Source organism: Leptonychotes weddellii, chromosome 3 (assembly GCF_054177405.1).
Source record: "Leptonychotes weddellii isolate Sample4059 chromosome 3, ASM5417740v2, whole genome shotgun sequence".
In the NCBI taxonomy this organism is placed as follows: domain Eukaryota; kingdom Metazoa; phylum Chordata; class Mammalia; order Carnivora; family Phocidae; genus Leptonychotes; species Leptonychotes weddellii.
The window spans coordinates 63,082,707-63,100,428 of record NC_138371.1 but is presented as its reverse complement, the minus strand read 5'-3'; the positions used below and the strand labels follow the sequence as shown (position 1 = coordinate 63,100,428).

Sequence of the window (17,722 nt, the reverse complement as noted above, 5' to 3'; positions counted from 1 at the left end):
GATGTATATTGGTGGGTCATATGATTGGGGATGACTGCCAACATGTATCTTGGAAGGTAGGGATAAAGGGAATTTCCAAAGGAATTTTTATATGTTAAAGTAGACTTACAGGATCCTGGGGGTCTGGCTAAGATTGCCTTTTGCCCTTAGCAAAGTGTCAACATCCAGGCAGTTGAGTCCCTAGAGAAATGTCACTCTGCCTGTTTCAAGGACTTGTCAATGGACTGTAAATAGTAAGGAAATTTAATAATTTTTCTTCTGCTCTTATTTCCCATATCATCACCTTACTCCCCCACCACTGCTTTCATTTTCCTTTTGTTCTGTAGCATTTTTCATCTCCTAACATACCATCTACTTTATTTATTGTCTTTACTTATTGTTGTTTGTTCTTCCTGCTAGAATGTGAGTGTCCAGAAGAGCAAAAACATTCCCCCAACCTTGGTGTACTTTTCTTCCCATCTAAACTAGTGCTACATTATAGATGTTCAATAAATTGTCTTTTAATAAATGAATCAGTCTAAGTTTCTTAATGATATAAAATAAGCTCCATGGAGTGCCTGGGTGGCTCAGTGGGTTAAGCATCTGCCTTTGGCTCAGGTCATGATCCCAGGGTCCTGGGATGGAGCCCCACATCGGGCTCCCGGCTCAAAGGGGAGTCTGCTTCTTCTTCTCCCTCTGCTGCTCCCCCTGCTCATGCTCTCTCGCTCTCTCTCAAGTAAATAAAATCTTATAAAAAAGTTTAAAAAATAAAATAAGCTCCATTAATGTTGTTTTTCTTTTTCTTTTCTTAAAGATGTTATCTATTTATTTGACAGAGAGAGAGCACAAGCAGGAGGTGTGGCAGAGGGAGAGGAAAAAAACAGGCTCCCCGCTAAGCAGAGAGCCTGATGTGGGGCTTGATCCCAAGACCCCAGGATCATGACCAGAGCTGAAGGCAGACGCTTAACCAACTGAGCCACCTAGGCACCCCAATGTTGTTTTTCATTAGCTGGTATGTCTTGTTTTAGAATTTAGCATATAAATAATTTCTATGAGTTAAGTACCCTCTGGCTCTGGAACTGAAGTTTGCTGAGGAGCAGTAAAATTTTACTGACTCTCATGTCCTTGTCTCTCCCATCCTCCACTTACCCCCAGCCCCCCTTCTATATAGAGGGAAAGCAAATGAGGTAGCAACAGATAGGAAAGGAAAACATAAATAATTCAGTCTTTATAGTGTACTAGAAAATGTACTGGTTAATTGAATATCTAAATTTATGGTAAGACCAAAGGTCACCAAGATATGGAAGAAATACCATAGGTAGACATAATCATGAAAGCTTAACATGCACCAGAAAACATGTCTGTGTAAGAGAAGTAATGTGATTGGCTAATTTTAGTCAAAACAATGCATTTTCTTGTCTATTTGTCTAGTTCTTGGTGTGCCGTTTCTCTGCTCTTTTTTTTTTTTTTAAAGATTTTATTTATTTGACAGAGAGAGACAGCGAGAGCAGGAACACAAGCAGGGGGAGTGGGAGAGGGAGAAGCAGGCCTCCCGCCGAGCAGGGAGCCCGATGCGGGGATGCGGGGCTCGATCCCAGGACCCGATGCGAGGCTTGATCCCAGGACCCTGGGACCATGACCCAAGCCGAAGGCAGATGCTTAACGACTGAGCCACCCAGGCGCCCCCGTTTTTCTGCTCTTTAAACAATTTCCTCCTATAGTGTAAATCGTTTTTACTATGTTTTGAAATGCTGTGGTTGGGAGTGGGCAGGGAGAGGAAAATGCATTGTTAAAGAGACTCATTCCACAGCCAAGCTGCCTGGGTTCTAATCTCAGCTTTGCTACTAACTGCACAACTGGGGATAAGTGATACACAAGTCTTCACCTTACCTTTCACATGTGTGAAATGGTGTTACTAAGAGTATTACCCGATGAGGTTGTTTTGAGGAATGGCCCCTCGTAGCACACAGTGCCTTACTACACAGCGTTCACTCTATAAGTAGCTATTTTTATAGAATAGTGGCGTGTTTTCTGAAACAAAAGTGCATAATTTCAAATTGGCTTTTTATACATTACATTTTCATAAAATGATACTGGTCATATAATACTAACAAATTTTCATTACTATTACTTAAAAAAAGCTCTGGGCTCAAGTGAATTTTTAAATTCCTATACGAGAAAACCTATAATTTGAAATACGAAGTTTAGAGAAAGATGCTGCAGATGGTGGTGTTGAAAGACCTCTTTGTATCTCATGGTACATTGTACACAGTACTGTACAAGAGGTAAAGCAATTCTACCTTTACCTTTCTGAGTTCTTGGCTGAGACCCTTGTAATAAAAAATAGATTAACAAGAGAATAAACCCAGACGTTTATTGACATATATCCTCATGTATACATGGGAGATATCCAGGGAAAAATGAATAACTCTCAGAGGTGCCTCTAGCTTAGATACCGTCTTCAGCTAAAGAGAAAAGGAAGAAAGGGAGGGGAGGCTAGTTGTGGGGAGGTACCAGGAAAAGCAGTGTAAACAAGTGTAAGATTTTTTTTTTCAAGATTTTATTTATTTATTTGACAGAGAAAGACACAGCAAGAGAGGTAACACAAGCAGGGGGAGTGGGAGAGGGAGGAGCAGGCTTCCCGCGGAGCAGGGAGCCCGATGCGGGGCTCCATCCCAGGATGCTGGGATCATGACCTGAGGGGAAGGCAGATGCGTAAGGACTGAGCCACCCAGGTGCCCCTAAACAAGAGTAAGATTTGTTATGCAGATTTAGGTCTGCATCTTCTCGATTTTTGAGGGTCTAAAGTTGTCTCAGAGGAATAATCTTTGTCCTTCCTGGGAGGGAGGGAGGGAGGAGAAGGACACTTTTGTAAATTTATGTCCTGCTTTTAGACAAATACAAGGAGAACAGAGAGATTTTTCTTTTATCTGCTTCTTCTCAATTGCCTTCAATTCAAAATAATCCTTATGCCAAAGTGGCATATTTTGGAACGGCATCTTCTGCTGCCTTTCAGTAGGAATTTCCCTAGGAAACTGTTTCTCTAAGGAGATACACTGCCAAGAACTGTGAGGGATCTGATATTTTATTCCACTTGTAAGCTAACAGGTAGCCTGCCACAGTTTCATAGAAGTTGACAGATGCATGAGATTCCTCTGTCAGAGACAAAGGGTTTTATTACTCATAGCACCACAGGCAGCGTGACCTTCAGGCTCTCATAGATTCTTCTTGCTCCCAAGTGTCCCCAGGTTGAACTGAGCTTCGAGGCAGGTGCTGCACAAGCAGCCAGGGTTCGGATCAGAATGGAGAAGTCCAAATTTAGGACTGTCATGCTAACAAACCAACCCAAACTTTGCCCTGGAGGGACAGATTATCTTTGTTATCCTGCAACAAATTTCTCTGCCCTTGAGGGAAATACTCTCCCTATCTTTGAAACTATGTGTGTAGAAATGCAAGAGAATCATGGAGACTTGACCCCCAACATACGTAAATGCAATACAAATGTAAGACTATTATTATGAAAAAAATGAACAAAAATTCTGACCAGAGATTTAGACTAACACTGTAAATATAAAACACTCAATGCCCTCTGAGCATTTCTCAATTAGAATAAAACCTTGCAACAATTTGTTTTGCTTTGTAGTGCATTATCACTTGATGCTTTAACAGTCATATGTTTTCCCTCTTATCAAGTAGGTTTTATCATCTCCCTCTATTTATTTATTCTAATAATCTAACCTTATTGCCTAAATTATTTCTTACTGTGTTAGAGGAACTAACACACACTTTCTCAAGAGCGGCTTGTACATTAGCAATCTTCCTTTCTCTCTGCCTCTTTCTGATAAAATTAAGTTTCACAAGGTACAACATGTTCCTTCTCTGTAGTGTAGCTGGGCAATTATTACTCAGCTTTGCAAGGTGGTTTTCCTCTGCTAATAGACAGCTAACGTTTCCCCCCCACATCCTTATTTTTAAGAAACATTTTAGCGGTTGTCATATGCTTCAGAGATAATATCATCCTGCTCTTTTTCTTTGTTTTTAAGCTAAAGCTACACCTGCCCTGTTGTTTGGTGTATGTATATTGCATCCTGTCCTTTTAAAGCCAGAGCTACAAAATTCATCTGAGTTCCAGAGAAAAGCAGAACTGTCAATTACTATTACTTAATAAATTAAAGTAACTGTTTAACTTTTCACCAAGTGATAAAAACCAAGCTGTTCCCATCAGTGGATATAATTAGGAGGCACATCCTAAGAGTGAGTCATTGGTAGAGTTGTCAGAAAATATACAGGCTATCCTGTATATTAATGTATAAACAGTGAATGATTTTTTTTACAGTAAGCGTATGTCTCGTGTGATATTTGGGAAAAGTACATTTTAAAAAATCATTGTTTATTTGAAAATGGAATTTACCTGGACATCCTGTATTTTTATTTGCTAACTCTGGCAACTCTATTCGCCATTTATCCACCAAACTACAAGTAACCTTTTGGTAAAATTTCGCATCAAGTGGGTTTTAGCTCAGAAGCACTCCCCTTGGGGCAGAGATAAAGCCTTCAAAGTTTTGGTGTTGTGACGTCAACACTACGCAAAAATAAATGTGAGTAACGGAAAGTTTTGAAATTCACAGATGTAGATTTAGAAGTCCAGCTCAAAAGAACAGAGGAGTAGACTAAAAGAAGTCATGGACTGGCGGGTTTGCGGGTTCTCGGAAGAAAGGAAACTTCAGCGTGGAGAGCCTAGCCAAAAAGAGTGAATGTTCCCGGAGCAAAGCCTTCTGTAGTTTAGTGAGGAGAGAGCGCGAGACCTGAGCGAGCCAATAGGAGCCGAACAAAAGGGGGCTGGGTGCGTGAAGCCAATCAGAGATGAGATGGGTGGGACTAGACTCCGGGAAGGAGCGGGCTTCGGCTGCCTGGGCTCCGAAAGGCGGAGCTCAGCCAATCGGAACCGAGAAGGGCGGGGTTGGACTCCGGAAAGGGGCGCTCTCAGGGAAGTAAACCGCGTTGCAAGCGCGTCTTTCAGCCTCACCTGCCTCTGCATCTGCCCTGCACCTGCATCTTCGCCCTTCCCCAGTAGGGCTGACGCTGACTAGAAGGGTGACGGGGGACGCCTGCTCGCGTCGTCATGGCCTACCCGGGATACGGAGGAGCGGTGAGTCCTGGCAGCTTCTCCACCGCCTCCGCCCCCGCGGGGTGGGGCGCCTCCGCGGGCGGTGCCAGCGTGCGGGGTCCGCCCCCTCCCTCCGCTTGGTTTGACGGGTCTCTGGTACTCCGCGGATTTGAGGCACCGCGCGGTGTTGGAACCTGGGGCCAGGGTTGAGCAGGGAGCCACAGGTTTTCTGGTCCCTGGGGGCCCCTTTAAGCGAGTCCTTGTGAGGCAGGGATGGTGCTGTGATTTTGGAAAATTGCCTCCTGGATTGGAGGAACAAAAGCGGCCTTTTCTTGTTCCAGTAATATTTTGTGGTCCACCCCCACCTTCCTCAGTTTTGCTAGACGTCCTCTTTCTGAATTTTTGGCCACTTCTTGTTTTCTGTCCTTTAAGTTGCTTATGGATAAATTAAGATATGCCAAATGTCTCTTAATTTTTACTATTCTACCAAGGGCAATCTGTTCTAGACTTTTTTGGGAGGTGGGAAGGATTAGGTTACTCTTTCTTACATAATTGTTTATCCTTAGTCTCCTTTGAGAGTTGGAAGTTTGTAATTTGTGGTTATATACTTTAATTCCTGAAATTGCCTTTTTGGGTCTCTTTTGATGGTCTTTTCTCTTTTTAAAAGAAGCAACTTTGAAAAAATCCCATCTTTTTTTGTTTGTTTTTAATCCATTATATTGTTTTAACATTTACTGTTTACTTGTACTTCATTGCTTCGTAATTTAGTTGTGTATTTCCTGGAGTTTGAAGTGCATTTTTTGGAGCTCCAACACTTCCTCCATACCTTTACCCTTATACATCCAGCCGCACAGCTCTTCAGACTACTGGTAGTATCCGACCTTTTGACTACTTGCTTCCCGCTCCCTCCCCCTCCCCATTTTAGAATTCTTTTTTTTTCTTTTTGCCTTCTGGCAGAAATCATCCTTCAAGGATGCAGGTCAAGATTTTTGTTCAATATGGAATAACAAACAATCTTGATACTTCTTTCTCTTCCAGACTCATAAAAATGCTCAGTAAAATGCCTTTCTAAGGTATTAAAAATGTATACCAAGTTCCAAAGTGAGAAAAGTAGAGAGAAGCCATAGCCATAGTAGGAAACAACCATCAGAATACCTGCATTTGAACCATGGTCTCCTTCTTACTAGTTATTTGACCTTAGCCAATTTAGGAAACCTTGTGAAGTTTTAGGTTCTCAATGACAAAAAGGACATAGTAGTTTCATACCTCAGAAAGTTTTTGGAAAATCAAAGCACATAATGGAAAGTACTTAGTACCTGGGCTATAAACTCTCAGTAAATATTAGCTGTGTATTATTTTTGTTGGTATTCTTACTGTTTTTCTTATTAGTTTTGAAGATTGTTGTTGGAATTAATCACTTGATTGATCTGTTTATTGGTGTCTTGCTTTTTTAAAAATAAATATTTTCTGATGGAGAGGATGTTTGCATTCTATACAGTTTCCCATGACTTGTTCACAGTTTCATTATATTTACCATGTATTCTTCTAAGTATGTATCTGAAGTATACTACTTCTTAGTTTGACTGTAGGTGAAATTTTTTTGCTTTTTGTTTATTTCGGTGATGTTGATGGTAAACACTTAAAAAGTGTGCTTTATGCTCATCTGTTAGATTAAGTTCTCAGAGGCTAGAAAGTTTTTTTTTCTGTTACACTTCTTTTGATGTTGGATAATGTGTTAATGAACTGAATTATGTCCTAATGCAGGACATGTAGCATTTTGTAGCTAATAGCTTTTGTGATAGTGAATTCGGTTGCTTTTAGTATTTCTTTTTATTCTTGCTTTTCAGTGGACTCCTCATAAGTATTTTCTTTTAAGCCAATTTTGGTGGATAACAGGTAATATTTGTATTAGTAACCTTATCCTTTTTCACTCTTATAGTTTGGAAGTTTTAGTGGTCAGATGCCAGGAATGCAGATGCAAATGGGACAGCCAGTGCCAGGAACAGGGCCAAACCTACTGCGTGGTGGATACCCAGCATATTCTGATAGTTATTCCTCAGTGGGAGACCCCATGTGGACATACTTCACTGCTGTTGCTGGACAGGTGAGATGTTAAATATATGGCACAAACATCAGTTTTTGAAAGCATTGCTGTTTAAAAGAAATGTCAACTCTGCTGCCTTTGGCTCAGGTCATGGTTCTAGGGTCCTGGGATGGAGCCCCACATTGGGCTCCCTGCTTGGCGGGAAGCCTGCTTCTCCCTCTCTCACTCCCCCTGCTTGTGTTCCCTCTCTTGATGTCTCTCTCTCTCTCTCTGTCAATTAAATAAATAAATAAAATCTTCAAAAAAAATAAAAGAAATGTCAACTCTATTATTTAGTATGTCATTTTAAATGTATATGAAATTTATATTTTAAACTTATCTAGACTAATTTTTCTCTTGAGATCAGAGATGAGGGTAGTCATAATTATTTTATTTTTTTAATTTTTAAAAATTTATTTATTTATTTTAAAAGATTTTATTTATGTGAGAGAGAAAGAGAGCGCATGAGCAGGGTGAGGGGCGGAGGGAAAAGCAGACTCCCCACTGAGCAGGGAGCCCAACGCGGGGCTCTCCATCCTAGGACCCCGAGATCGTGACCTGAGCCGAAGGCAGACACTTAATCGACTGAGCCACCCAAGCGCCCCAATTATTTCATTTTTAGAAGTCTGTTAGTGTGATGCCTGACACATTGTTCATTTCACTAAGACTGGAAGCTGTGGTGCATGACGACTGAGCCAAAGAGGATTGGGGAAAAGAGATCTACGTGATCTATATGTTAGTCTCCTTGAAGAAGCTGGGACAGAGTATCAAAAAGGAGATTTTTAAATTGTGAATGGTTCTGGGAGAGACTTGATGGTAAACCAGTCAAGAAAGGGTAAAGACAACAGAGCAGAATGGAGGTTCAAATATCAGACTAGTGAGAAGAGACAGATTCACACTTGAGTCTTAGTCACAGTCTGTATCTCTTCTTTTAGACTCACCAAGAAAAACTTATGGAATAGTTAGAATTTCACAGAACTTTGATAACATTTTCATTTATTATTCATTCACTTTAGTGTTCACTAGATCCCATATGCTTGGCTAGAAATAGAGGATATACACAGAATTATTATATATGGTGGACACTTTATTTTGGTGACCCCAGTTCCATTCACAACCTCTTTTTCCCTTCTGTGGTAGGAGTTGGAAAAACCCTAATACCATCCCGGACGCCTTTGAATCTTGTAAAGGTAGCCGTATGCCACAGGACTGGCCATTGCGATGTAGGTGTAATTTCTTTAGGATGCTTTCCTTTCCTAAATGAGAAAAACCTTCCTGGCAACTAGTGTTGGCCCTTTTTGCTCCTTAATTCTTCCTGCCTGGAAAGGGAACTTGAGGTATGGAAGTGCGGCAGCGATCTTGGTACCTTGAGTCAACAAGCTTGAGATAAAGGCCATTGGATGGGATATATAGAAAAATGTAAAGAGAGTGATGGCATTGTGAAGTTGCCATACAGTCCTGTTCTGCCTAGCCTCAGACTTCTTGTATAAAACAATAAACCCTTATTGGTTTAAACCTCTTTGATAGTATTTTCTATTTTTTTTTTTTAAAGATTTTATTTTATTTATTTATTTATTTATTTGACAGAGAGAGATAGCGAGAGCAGGAACACAAACAGGGGGAGTGGGAGAGGGAGAAGCAGGCTTCCCGCTGAGCAGGGAGCCTGATGCGGGGCTTGATCCCAGGACCCTGGGATCATGACCTGAGCCGAAGGCAGACGCTTAATGACTGAGCCACCCAGGCGCCCCAGTATTTTCTATTTTTTGCAGCTAAATGCAATGCTGTTACATGATACCATTCTTATCTGCAAAGAGCTCTTAAGTAGTGTAATGTGGGGAATAAATCTGTTATCTATAATTGACCATATAATCTATTTTACAAAATTACAACTTAAAACATAGGAACTAGGCATATATATTTAGAAACTTTTATTTGACTTCTGAACTCTTTCAGGCTTACAGTTGTGAACAATAATTTGCATGTTTGTACTATTTGATATTTGCCTTAAATTTTTCATAGTTTTGTGCTTTTGAAGATTTATTTATTTTAGGTGGGGAGAGGGGCAGAGGGAGAAGGAGAGAGAGAGAGAGAATCTCAAGCAGTCTTCGCATTAAGTGCAGAACCTGATGGGGGTGGGGGCGCTTGGTCTAATGACCCTGAGATCATGACCTCAGCTGAAACCAACAGTGGCATGCTTAACCGACTGCACCACCCAGGTACCCCTAGTTTTGTGCTTTTGAATAGTAAAACTCCATGAGGACATGACCCTTGTCATTTTCTCCTTTATCAAGTAAGCACTAGGAATATATTAATTATTCAATAAATTTATTAGATGGTAAATGAAGGGGGGGGAAATCAGAGGGGGAGATGAACCATGAGAGACTATGGACTCTGAGAAACAAACTGAGGGTTCTAGAGGGGAGGGGGGTAGGGGGATGGGTTAGCCTGGTGATGGGTATTAAGGAGGGCATGTGTTGCATGGTGATAGGTATTAAAGAGGGCACCTACTGAATGGAGCAATGGATGTTATACACAAACAATGAATCATGGAACACTACATCAAAAACTAATGATGTAATATATGGTGATTAACATAACATGATAAAATAAAAAAAATGTAAAATAAAAAAATATATTAGATGGATGCATAAACTGTCTCATCTTCAATGTTCAGTCTAAATATTTAAGCAATTCTTTTGTATGTTGAATTTTGCCTAGCTTTAAGGAATCAGGTGAGTTTACTGAACTCACTTCTGCATCTGTATTTTTTTTTTGATGGTCTCATAATTAATGATGTTCTATGAGAAATGTCCAATTAAAGGTTTCTACAGTGTTCCTTTTTATTGGATAACATTTTTTGAACAGTAGTGATTCAATCATCAGTTGATAAGGGGAAATTCTGGTTTGTACCTTTGCAAATACACATACACACACACACGCACACACACATGCATGTCAATAATACCAACAACTTTAACTTGAGTGTGCATACTGCTTCTGCTTTTTCACACAGCAGCTCTGTGAGGTAGGCAGGATGGATGTACCCTTTTATTATAAATGAGTAAGTGGAGATTAAGGTTTAATAACTGAACAAAGAGAACTTGAACTTGGGTATCATTTCAAAATCTTGCTGCCTATTAGTTAACCTAACCAATGGCAACTAATTTTTTGTTCATTATCTAACTAATAATTAAAGCTCTTATTCAATTAGAAAATGTAGTTTTCTACCACTAATGCTCTTTTTTTGGTTAGGGTTCATAGAGTTGGTCATTATCATTAGCTCAGACTGCAGTAAGGAGATCCAAAAAGATCACTTAGATTTCCTACATATAATTTGGGAAGACATTACTTGTTAGTCTGTTAGTCAATTAAGGTAACATGTTTTCATAAAATGTATGAAATATGAGTATGAGGTAGTGTAGTATACTAGGAGAATGCTTTCTGGTGGTAATAACTGTAGAAAAGCTGTTCAGGTTGTTTTTCGGACCCTCAGAATACTGGAAAAGCTCATGTAAAATAGAATTTCACTCATTAATTAGATTTTAGATTTTTTAAATTTAATCGACACTTGAATGCGAGGTTGTAATATTTTCAGCCTTTTGAAATAGTAAATGGATGTGGCCACAAACTGTTAGAAATGACTATAGTTGAACGAAGAACCAGTGGTAATTGTCTTCATTCCACCAGACAACCAACCTGCTTTGTACTATGTACTGTACTAGGGCTTGGGGATGCAAAGATGAGTGAAACTCAGATCCTGACTTAGAAGAGTTCTGCCTAGTAAGGGAGACAGACACACAGGGAATGATAATGGTACCAGGAAAGAAGTGCTAAAGGTAAACAGGCGAAGATTATGGCAACACTGAGAGAGCATTCTCTGATCTTTATGCTTGTTCTCTTTGCCTAGAACAGCACTGTCCAAAATAAACATAACAAAAGCCACAAACATAAGCCACATATGTAGTTTTGAAGCCTCTGTTAGTACATTTTAAAAAATAAAAACAAAAAAGTGAAATTAATAGTATATTTTATTTAACCCAATATATCAGAAATACTAATATACCAATATGTAATCAATATAAAAGTTATTAATAGGGTGTGGTATATTTTTGTTGTTACTAAGTCTTTGAAATCTGGCATGTATTTTACACTTACAGAACATCTCAGATCAGACTAGCCATGTTTCAGGGCACAGTGGAATATATGGCTAGTGGCCACTATATTGGACAGCTCAGGCCTAGAACACTCTTCCCTCAGATATCTGCATAGCTTGCTCCTTTACTTCCTTCAGATCTTCCTCGAAATTCACTTTATGAATGAATAAGTCAATTCACCCTATAAGGAAATTCACCTATCAGTGATTCAGTTATAGGTGAATTCACTTTATCAGCCTCAGTGAGGCTTTCCTTAACTGTCTGTACAAAGTAGCTTTGGTCCTCATGTCATTCTTCCTTATCTAGTGGTTTTGTGATTGTCCCCACCTTGATTGTGTCCAGAATCCGATTTCATGACAGTTCATGAAATACACCACCTACCTGGCAGTGGTATTGCAGATCCCATCAGCAAACGGGGGGGTAGCTTAGCTTAGCATTTTAGTCCTGCTTTCCTAAGCCTTCCACTTCTCAGAAGTGGTATCATCAGACAACAGTCTATAGTATATTTTGTTTGTTTTGTTTTGCTCCTTGTCCTGAGTAGAATGTCCCGTCTCACTTCCTGCTTTCAGGCAGTGAGCCACTCACATTCCCCATGCCTTGTGAAGTCCTCAGAAGCATGCCCCCTGCCTGACTTCACATCTGCCCTCACTCTACTTCCTAGTTTTTGACCATGTGGTGTACCCAAACCCAATTTAAGTTTGGAATTTCATATGTATAAATTAGCTTCATACAGTTTGAAAAACAAACTATTCAAATAAAGCAATGAGCCTCACATATATTTAGTTAGAGAAATAAATGTCTTTTTCTCTCACAATTATTTTCCTTCTCCATTGCCATAGAAGGTCCCCTAACTTGCTGTTGTATTGCTAAGTGGCTTAAGGTCCAGCTAGGGTAAGGCAAATGAGAGACTCACCTTTAAATTGAAGGGGGCTTAAAAAATTTAATAATTGTGATAAATAATGTTTTAACCCCATATTAAAAAATTAATGCAAAAAATCTATGATGAATAAATATCCAATTTTTAAAAAAGATTTATTCATTTTTGAGAGACAGAGAAAGGGAGAGAGAGAAAGTGGGGGGAGGGACGGAGGGAAAGGGAGAGACTCTCAAGCAGACTCCCAGCTGAGTGTGGAACCGCCCTTGGGGCTCAATCCCAGGATCCTGAGATTATGATTGGAAGGGGAAACAAGAGTCCCATGCTCAACAGACTGAGCCACCCAGGTGCCCCTGCACTGGGACCTTTTGATGAATGTAATGGAAAATGCCCTGAGTTTTATAGCATTTAATTCTGAACTCGTAAAATAATAATCTTGGTTTTTCATAGGAAGATTACACATTCAGTTCTGAAGTACAAGACACAGACAGACTGCATTCTACCTTGTAGCAGTGCAAAGCAGCGTGGGGAAGGAAGCATAGACCTTGCAGATAAATAAGCATGTAGAAATTTGATGCATGGAGTTTAAAGCTCTTTTTTTTATTTTGTGGGAGAGAAAACAGTGAGATGTGTTTCTTAGTTTCACTCATTCAAAAAGGTTAACAAAGACTAAAATACTATTTACATTCCTTAACTCAAATTTATAATGACTTTTTCTGGGTCTTTTGAACCTACTACTTTTCAACTTTGCTTCCTCTATAATCTTTGTTCTTTTTCTACAAAAGAATTTCCATACTCTTCAGGGTCCCTTCTTTGTCTTTGAATGTACAGAAAGAATCCAGAGAAAGGTCCTCTATGTGCTAAGTGGACTTTTCTGTGAAATGTTACAAAAGAAGCTCCTGTTATCATCGGACCACATAGGATGGATTTGCTTCATTTTAATTGTATTGGTCAAGGGTTTTAGTAAATTCGAATTGCTCTTTTATAGAAAGTTTTAATTTCGAGCCTGTTTGCACAATGTTATTTTTATAAATGAGGAATAAAATTGATGAAGCTTAGTAATTCTCACTAATTTTATTCTCAGGTTTAGTATCATTTTCCCACTTAAGAAAAGTTAAAGAAAGGGACACCTGGGTGGCTCAGTCGGTTAAGCGTCTGCCTTCAGCTCAGGTCGTGATTCCCAGGGTCCTGGGATCGAGTTCCACATCGGGCTCCTTACTCAGCAGGGAGCCTGCTTCTCCCTCTGCCTGCTGCTCCCCCTGCTTGTGCTCTCTGTCTCTTTCTCTCTCTCTCTGACAAATAAATCCTTGCTCTGTGGGGAGCCTGCTTCTCCCTCTCCCCCCCACTTGTGCTCTCTCTCACTATCTCTGTCTCTCTCTCTCTCAAATAAATAAATAAAATCTAAAAAAAAAAAAAATCTTCAAAAAAAAAAAGAAAGTTAAAGAAAGAGGCAATTTATAAACATGTTATATTTAGTGTAGTGAAGATAGGAGACCTTTTTAAATTAAAAAAGAGAAAAGTCATTTCCTTCTTTTGCTTCTGTTTTAGTAATTTGTAAAAGAGTGTTTTCAAAATTCACTCTGCAGTAACTGACAGTGACTTGGCATCTGTGCCATCATTTCAGTGAGATACCATTGACAGTGGCAGCTGAGGACCTCATTGATTGTTTTGTTTGTTTTGTTTTGTTTACTGATGATTTCTTAGATCATGTTAGAAGTGTGTGCGTAGTTTTTCAAAGTCTTGAAATATAATAATGGTTTGATATAATAGGAAAGTAGGTAATTGTTTAAATAAAAATTCCTTCTAAAGTCTTTATCATTGGAGGAAAAGTTGCTAACCTACTTTTAATTCTAAACATATGGCTAATTTTTTTAAAGTAATTTTCTTAGTCTAGAATTTATTGAAGTTTTGTAATCAAATCCCGGAACTATGCATGGCAGAGAAAGGAACACTTAGATACTCTCTGTAGGCACATGGATGATCCAATGGAAAGAATTTAATTGTTTTAATTCCTGAGAGAACCACTGGAATTTTTGTTATAAGGAATTCCTTGTTAAAGATTCATTAGAATATGAGTATTTATAATACTTCTTGGAAGTTGGTTGTAAAAATTTTCTTTATTTCCCAGGTCTCTTACAAAAATGAACTCTTACAAAGTTCCTGTTTTAAATTTGCTTCCCTGATCCTATATCAGAGCTGTTGTTTTGCATTTGTGACAGTATTTATGATGCTTCCAAGTAATTTACTCTGTATATTTTTGTAGAAAATAGGATGAGGTACTGAAACGTAATGAGAATATTCAGCCTGTTTCACTTCCATTGTGATTTCTTGTTTGCGTTAAAAAATTTTTATTTCCCATAATAAGTTCAAACAAGAATGTTTGGGAAATAATCAGAAGAATAGCAACAAGATGCAGTATGACTCCAAAATTTTGCTGGGGGTAATGGGGGGAGTGGGGAGGAAGTTATTCTCTCCTTCCAGTTACAGCTTCATATCCCATGAGAAGGGCATTAGGGGAACAGTTTTGAGATTTTTCTGAACACATTTTGGTCATTTTTTGATTTTAAGTAGAGGTACAATGATTCTCACAAGATTAATATTTTGACCTATTATAGGTCAGAATGATTATGCTGTTTCTCAGAAGTAGAAAAAATAAATTATACTTGAAGTGCTTAAATATTAATAGAATATAAGTTGATTATGAAAAAATTATTTTGTATGCTGTTTTGTAATATGCCTTTGCTGTCAGTAATTACCTCTATAATTTTGTAGTTGATTGTAATGTTTTAAAGAATGCATATTTATTGATTGGCCTAAAACAGCCAATCAGCATGTTAATATGATTTGATGTAATTGTGCATTAAATCTGATTATAATTATTTTTTGACAGGATGGTGAAGTGGATGCTGAGGAACTTCAGAAATGTTTGACACAGTCTGGAATTAATGGAACTTATTCTCGTGAGATCATCCCCCCCCCCTTTTAAAATACTTTTTAAAATCTTTTTATCACAGTTGTATATGCACATAATTTAAAGAGTCAAATAGTTATGCAAAGCTTATTGTGAAAATAACTGTTCCTTGTGCATAATTATCTCCCTGATATTAACCACTCTTAGAGGAAATCTCATTCAGCTTTTGCAGCTGATTCTTTTGAAATTTGCCTCCGGATCTCAAAATAGCATCCTTTTATCACTATAGATTTTCAGTTTTAATGATTAACAATTGATATCCAGCTATGGAAGATGAGAATTAACTCTCTTGGAACTTGAAACTCACTCTTGTCCCAGTACTCCACACTGGAATGCTTCCCAATCTTACTCCATCCAGTATAGCTGTATAGTAATTTTTGTTAGGTCAGTAATCAGTACTTGCCTTATTGTTATTTTCTAAATGTTCTTTTTCTGTCTTGTGATAATGTATGATTAATTTCCCTTTTTATATACTGTTTTACTTTTTCTGAAATTAATCATCATTCTGGAGCTTTTTATTGTGGTCTACTTTCTATGCATAGCTGCAAACCTATCATTCCTTCACCATCATTCTGGAACTGACTTTCCATGCCCTTTTGAGTTGGATCTCCCTTTTATTTCATCTCTAGTCATTTTAAAAAATACAATAAAATATAAAAGTAACTAGCTTCTCAGTAAGAGAGTGCATGGGAGGAAAGTCTTTTTAGACTTTATCTGAAAATGCTTTCATTCTGTCCACAGAATTAAGTGACCAGGTATGGAACTCTGCATTACAGATCATTTTCATTCAGAATTATAAAGACATTGCTCCATTGTTTCTAGCATCCACTGTTACTTTATCTTCTGTTTCCTGCCAGTATGTCAGTTTTTTCACTGTGGAGGCTTGTGAGATCTTCTCTTCGTGCCAGGTTTGGAATTTCATAATGATGTGCCTGGTTGTGTTGTGTGGGAACTCAGTGGGCATTCCCAGACTGGGAATTCATTTGCTTTAGTTCTGAGACATTTTCTTGAGTGATGTTTTCTCAATTTTTGCTTCTGGAATGTCTCTCATTTAGACTGCTCGCTTTTCTTAATATTTTTTTCTCCTATCTCTGGTTTTCCTCTGTGGGGAGATTTCCTCAGGTTTATTTTTTGAATCTTCTATTCAGTTTTTTTTTTTTTATCTGCTATCATGTTCTTAAAATGCAAGAGCTTCTCTTCTTTTTTCATGTATGTGATGTCTTCCCTATCTCTCTGAAACTGTATTTTTGTATTTGTTGCTAATGCATTTTTCAGAGTTTTTTCTTCTTTCACCAACTGTGTTTCCTCCAAATTTTTTTCCAGTTTGTTTTGTTGTCTTTCATGTTAGATGGCTTTTCTCGGGTGTCTGATGATCCTTAGTTGCACGTATTGAACTAAAATGCAGGTGAGAAGCTCTGAGGTCATGGTTTGGTATTGACTGTAGACTTCCACATCTGGTGGTTTGGTGGGGCAGTTTGTTATGCAACAGTATGTTTAGAGATTTCCTTTTGGGCTGGTTGTCTGGTAGGAAAGGAGGAGGGAAGACTCAGCAGGGTTCTCAGTCTTTGATAAACTGTCACTTAAATGCCTTATTTTTACCAGATAGCCTGGGGTTAGGGTTCCAGTATGTGCCTGGTATCCTGCAGTTCCCAGACCTCTCCAGAGAATAAAACCCCAGACTTCTGGTGGGGTGAGAATTGACATGGCAGCCATCTACCAATTTGAGGCAAGGAGAGTTGGGGGCTCTAAATACTCTTTAAATAGATATTTAGTTGGTCCTCCTGGTTTTATCTATATCTTAACACTTGCTTTCTGAAAATACTGCCAATTTTTAAATGTTTGGGGTCTTCTCTAGGATAATTAGGCTGGTTCTCAGCTTTTCTTATCATGTGTTTGGAAAGCCAGTTTCTCAGATCTAGGGTTAAGATTAGGGTGAGAGTTAGGGTCAGGGTTAGGGTTAGGTAGGGTATGTGCCTGGTATTCTACCGTTCAGAAACCTCTCCAGATGGTTAGGGTTAGGGTTAGTGTTAGGGTGAGGGTTTGGGTTCGAGGTTAGGTGTTAGGGGATTGGATTTAGGGGTTTGGGTATGTCCCTAATATCCTGCAGTTCAGAGACCTCTCCAGAGTATAAATTCCCAGGTTTTGCTGAGGTTAGAATAAATATTATAGACATCTCTGGATCTGAGGCAGAGGGGATTTGGTGCTCTAAATGCTCCCTAAATAGATATTCAGCTGGTCTGTTTTTATCTCTACCTTCATACCCATTTTCAGAAATACTACCAATTCTTAAATGTTCAGGATCTTCTCACGGAGAAGTAGGCTGCTTCTCGGCTTTCTTTTTTTTTTTAGGTTCTTTTTTTATTTTATTTTTTTTTATTCTTATGTTAATCCCCATACATTACATCATTAGTTCTAGATGAAGTGTTCCACGATTCATTGTTTGTGCATAACACCCAGTGCTCCATGCAGAACGTGCCCTCCTCAATACCCACCACCAGGCCAACCCATCCTCCCACCCCCCTCCCCTCTAGAACCCTCAGTTTGTTTTTCAGAG

At 38.8% G+C, this 17,722-nt stretch overlaps 1 protein-coding gene and 1 long non-coding RNA gene across 6 annotated transcripts in view; both read left to right on the top strand.

The window, feature by feature from the left end:
- Window positions 1-17,722, top strand: part of GCA (grancalcin) — a 52,109-nt gene that overhangs the window by 18,648 nt on the left and 15,739 nt on the right. For 2 of the 5 annotated variants that reach the window (XM_081814302.1, XM_081814303.1), the window contains 2 exons: window positions 7,026-7,190; window positions 15,088-15,157. In XM_081814302.1, coding sequence (XP_081670428.1) covers window positions 7,047-7,190; window positions 15,088-15,157 — 214 coding nt within the window. In that variant the 5' untranslated portion in view covers window positions 7,026-7,046. Of the gene's footprint in view, window positions 1-4,341; window positions 5,129-7,025; window positions 7,191-15,087; window positions 15,158-17,722 lie in introns of those variants that run through there. The other 3 variants (XR_014143572.1, XM_081814300.1, XM_081814301.1) reach the window with 3 other exon arrangements.
- Window positions 15,173-17,331, top strand: LOC145720537 (uncharacterized). The gene is made up of 2 exons (XR_014143575.1): window positions 15,173-17,129; window positions 17,188-17,331. It is a non-coding gene; the product is annotated as an uncharacterized LOC145720537 (long non-coding RNA).